Source organism: Acomys minous (genome assembly GCF_964271855.1).
Source record: "Acomys minous genome assembly, chromosome: 4".
NCBI lineage: Eukaryota > Metazoa > Chordata > Mammalia > Rodentia > Muridae > Acomys > Acomys minous.
Genome location: NC_140486.1, coordinates 19,820,976 through 19,826,190, shown reverse-complemented (window position 1 = coordinate 19,826,190; position 5,215 = coordinate 19,820,976). Strand labels below are relative to the sequence as shown.

Below are 5,215 nucleotides of genomic sequence, written 5' to 3'. Positions count from 1 at the left end.
AGCGATCTGGGCGGGCCGAGGCTCTTTAAAGGCAGAGCGGTGAGGTGCTAGGCTAGGTTGGGAGGAGACTGCGCCCTGGCGTTGGCCCTACTCTCTTGCCGAGGTCCGCCCAGGTGGACATCAGGTGCCCAGGCAGAGAGAAGCGTTCAGTGAGTGAGCCCGACCCAGATGCAAGACCAGAGCCGGGTAAACAGACACAACAGGAACCGCCTGGAACCAGTGAGGAATCATGCTTACCTTTGCCTGGAGGATAGCGGAATGGGTGAGCCAGCCTGGGCAGGGATATTTTTAAGGTAGCTGGGTGTGGTGTTTAATGCAACCACAGAATGGGTCCATACCTCTGAGTTGTAAAGGTATCGCAAATGGTTACAATCCCATAGTTTACCTCATTGTTAACACAATGGCTCCCTGAATGTGTTTCATTTTAACATTTCATAACTATGTCTTCATGCTGTGCTCATGTGGAACTTATAAAATTTTCAGTCAGACTCAACGAAATTCAGACTATTCAGAATTTAAGGGAAATATTTATTGAGAGGAGAAAGTCCTATCTGTTTTCCTCCACTAAACATATTGCAAAGTAAACTTGTGTATCGGAGGCAATAACTTTGCTACAGTCTGTTAGGACCCTGGAGAGGATGAACTGAGGGTTTGAGAAGAGTCCACGTTAACGCTAAGAACATAGATACATCTACCTTTCTTAAGGGAATGTTTGTATGTTCTTCGGAAATCTGGGCTCACGAGCAAAATATGATGTAGTGTAGCCCCAGTAATGGGAAAATCTAGAGACTGCTTGGGACTGTTATGGAGTTTTGATGGGGTTCAGGGGATTGATCTGAGAGTGAACTTAGGAGCCAAAAAAAAAAAAAAAAAAAAAAAAAAAAAAAAAGCAGACATGGAAAGAGAAGCCGTACTTGGTATAGAAATGGAAGTTATTCCTGTACACTCAGGGTGACAGCACGTGAGTATATGGAAGAAGAGGCTGCATGTTAGAGGGTCAGAACTCCAGGCGCCAGGAACACAAGTCAGAGTGAGACAAACCAGGGCCACGCTTCCAACATGTTGTGTCTATGCACATTTTCGTAGGTGTGCTTGCTTTGGGCACGGTAGCGCGCTACGGGCTGTGGGTCTATTCTTAGGCTCTCGAGATCATAATAAAACAACGGCAAACAAACCTGTCTTGCAGTAAATCTGATGCCAAGAGGCGGAGGCATTTTCTTCCAGCAATGAACTCCTCGTTCCACCTGCCTTTCTTGAATCTCACCCTGAATGCCTCAGAGGACACTTTTGGACCAAATGCCACGAACAAGTCCTCGGCCTGTGAAGACATGGGCATTGCTGTGGAGGTGTTCCTGACTCTGGGCATCGTCAGCCTCCTAGAGAACATCCTCATCATTGGGGCCATAGTGAAGAACAAGAACCTGCACTCGCCGATGTACTTCTTTGTGGGCAGCTTAGCAGTCGCTGACATGCTGGTGAGCATGTCCAATGCCTGGGAGACCATCACCATATACTTAATAAACAACAAACATCTGGTGATAGCGGACACCTTCGTGCGTCACATCGACAACGTCTTTGACTCTATGATCTGCATTTCCGTCGTGGCCTCCATGTGCAGTCTGTTGGCCATCGCGGTGGACAGGTACGTCACCATCTTCTACGCCTTGCGCTACCACCACATCATGACGGCAAGGCGCTCGGGGGTGATCATCGCGTGCATATGGACCTTCTGCATAAGCTGCGGCATCGTTTTCATCATTTACTATGAGTCCAAGTACGTCATCATTTGCCTCATCTCCATGTTCTTCACCATGCTGTTCTTCATGGTGTCTCTCTATATACACATGTTTCTCCTGGCCCGGAACCATGTCAAGAGGATAGCGGCTTCCCCGAGGTACAGTTCTGTGAGGCAAAGGACCAGCATGAAGGGCGCCATTACCCTCACCATACTCCTGGGGATTTTCATTGTGTGCTGGTCTCCCTTCTTCCTGCACCTTATCCTAATGCTTTCGTGCCCCCAGAACATCTATTGCTCTTGCTTTATGGCTTACTTCAACATGTACCTTATACTCATCATGTGCAACTCGGTGATCGACCCTCTGATCTATGCCCTCCGCAGCCAAGAGATGCGGAGGACCTTAAAGGAGATCATCTGTTGCCATGGCTTCAGACCAGCGTGTAGGCTCCTTGGCAGGTATTAAACACCGACCCTCCTCTCTGCGTCTCTCATCTCTCAGTCAGTTAGGTTCAGCCAGGGGATAAGCAAGCTCGCCAAGAATCCCAAATGTATTCTTCTTTATCTCTTTTGCAGCTCAAAAAAAAATTTTTTTTTAAATCTGTGGCCGTTGTGTATCAAACGTATGCACATGTGAATTATCTCTATCATGAGAAAGGTCTGTGACAATTGCCTTTTCACATCTTACTCTTTCTCTACTTCCCATTCCAGTTTTAGGAAGTTTCACGATCCTCTGCCTGACCTGGTAAGTAGCAACCTTAGGGGATGCACACCGTCCTAGGTGAGCTGCTATCAAAAGAAACAGTGTGGAGGTCTAAGTCACCATGGGTGGCTTCTCAATTTTGTTTTTGTTTCTCATGATGCAGTCCGTTTTTGCTGAATGCACCTTTTTGTATTCTTTTTTTAGGAATGGAGAGACATCCAGCTACTTTTCATTTGAAACTTCCATTTTATTTGCTGTGCTTGTCTTTACAGATCTCCTATCTTAGACTTCTGGTTTATGGCTTGTATTTAGGATTGTCTGAGGATCAGCCTTAACTACTCTACCACTGTAGGTATTCAATATATACACTACTATACCTATAACTTCTGTCCATCGTCGTTTTGGACTTGCTCAGACATAAAATTCTATGTTACAAACCTTGCTTCGTGTTTTGTGAAAAGCTTTATGACTCTATCTCATTTGGACTCAATTCAGCATTTCCAAGAAAAAAAATTTTTTTTTTTTGGTTACATCAGGGCCTCTAGGTACACATCCACCCTCACGCCACTTAGCACGTGGCCATAGTCAAACTAGGTTGGTTTTCTCACGCATAGTCTTTCAGCATCTCCTGGTGTCTGGAACTTTGTCACTGTCTGCTTTGCAGCGTCTTAACCTGCCTCTTGCAGTCATCAATGGCTCAGTTGACAGCAAAGAAATAGCCTTTTCTCCAGTCTGGAACGGAGGAAAGAAACACAAGCTCAGGCACTAACTCTGCCATTGCTGGCTATGTATGTGTCCTTAATTTCACTCCAGGCTCCACATCTGGGCTGACCTCTCAGGATGGCCAAAAGAGCTACCCCCCCAAAAATGGAGAACTTCTTGTAAAATTGGAAAAAGACGTAGGATTTTTTTTTTGTAATTTAAAAGAACTTATCCACATGGGATAGCAAAGACAAACATAAAGAAGGATGCAGAGTAGTGTTTTGGATGCCAGGAGACTTGCTTTGCTCAACACAGCTATGTGACTCTCTGGGTCCCAGTGTTCTCATCTGAAAGGAAGGGTATGAGTCCCTACAGCACACAGGTTCCATTTGGTGGGATATCTTGGTATTTGTATTTTCTCTTTTGCTGGATACTTGTCATCTAGTCTATGTGCAAATGAATGAAAAGTGTAAATAAAGCAATGGACTTAGAAGTCATCCCACAGTGGGCTATTGGTGTAAGAGGGGGCCTTTCTGCAGGAGAATTGAAGAGCACAGTAACTTTCAAGTGCAGTTGCATAATTAGCTTGTAGGCATGATCAGCCACCCATTTAAGAGCTCAGTATAGAAAAAAAAATGGTGCTGGTATTAACAGCAAAATACACAAGCTGTCCAAATCTTTACAAAATGGCAAACAAGCGGGTGGTTTGCAACTGAATTGAAAAGAGCCACTGGCCTTTCAGAATGTTTCCTGTTCGTATTTGATGACTATCCACAGGCAGGAAGTAAAGTTCTCGTCGTAACCATTATAGAAGAAAGCAGAATCGAGTCTTGCCATGGATATCATGGCTGTGGGCTGTTAGCAGGCTTCCTTTCATCTGTACAGAGCAAGCACTTACAGTTTCTGTAATCTCCGCGTTGCCTCTTCTGCCTAGCAACCTTGAGGACTAGGCCAAGTGACTAGAGCTGCAGTCACAGAGGTAGACTAAGACATTGGTCTTGGTGGATACACCAGGGTTTTCTTGTTTGTTTTGTTTTGTTTTCATTCTGTTTTTGCTCATCTGAACACTCAACACTCAATTCTCATCAGGCTGATTCTCCAATCTGGGTGTTAAATAACTTACTGCAAAGTGTGACCTTTATATTAAGGTATTTAAAAGTACACTTGACTGCATTTTAATCTCTGTGTAACAAAATAGGTCCCATGTTCAAATGTGGTTATGTTCGGAAAAACATATGCATGTAGTCACTTGTTACATATATGCAAATAAGCCACTCTCTGGCACTCAATATGAAGTCGCCTTAACAAGAAAAGAACACATGTGCGTGTCAAACATGTGGTATTGTTTGCGAACTTTGTGTTTCTGTGGGAAATATATTTGCTGTAAATATGTGTTCAAAGAAATTATTAGTAAAGTAGAAGGATGATTCAGTTAAAATATTCTATTTAATAAATATATATATAATTAATAAAATGGATGTATTAACCCATACATTTGAATTGGTCATTCAGATATGTGAAATTTGGAGGGTTTAAAAAATCTTTCTGAAAGTTTTTGGTAGATATTACAGAATACGAATGTGCATACATTGATGGTTTTTCCTTGATTGATAGCAGTTAGTGCCTATAGTATTGACAGCCAAAGTTTGATTAATCCCATAAATAAAATAGAATTTATGTTTGACTATATATTGTTGAAGAATATGTCTTTGTATATAATCAGCTATCACTGATTATGAGCGCAGTATAAGGCTGGAAGTGCTGGGTAACAGAGAAGGTCTGCCGCCCAAGAGTCAATGACATGAATTATGCCAAGACATACATATTTCAAGATATGTGAAAAGATGCATATAATTCAAGAGACTTTATGTGGTTAAATGTAATGTCTGCAGAGATGGGCTATGAAATGACACTCTCGTGCCTCTAGTGGCCCCTCTCCTTGATGGATGTGGAGGTGAGTAGTTGAGCTTTGAGTGAGTAACTGATAAGTCCATAAAAGGGCAAGGCCAAGGCAATCCTTCTGCCTTAGCCTTCCCAGTGCTGAGCTTATCGCTCAGTGTGTCGGTATTCCCAGC

At 43.3% G+C, this 5,215-nt stretch overlaps 1 protein-coding gene across 1 annotated transcript; it reads left to right on the top strand.

The window, feature by feature from the left end:
- Nucleotides 1–4,845, top strand: MC5R (melanocortin 5 receptor). Its single transcript, XM_084779082.1, has 2 exons — nucleotides 1–262; nucleotides 1,187–4,845. The coding sequence occupies exon 2, from the start codon at nucleotides 1,227–1,229 to the stop codon at nucleotides 2,199–2,201; it is 975 nt and encodes a 324-aa protein (XP_084635208.1). The 5' UTR covers nucleotides 1–262; nucleotides 1,187–1,226; the 3' UTR covers nucleotides 2,202–4,845.
- Nucleotides 4,846–5,215: the final 370 nt, after the last annotated feature.

Bases quoted from the DNA above. Each gene is read 5' to 3' on its own strand.
- MC5R (XM_084779082.1), top strand. From the start codon at position 1,227: ATGAACTCCTCGTTCCACCTGCCTTTCTTGAATCTCACCCTGAATGCC.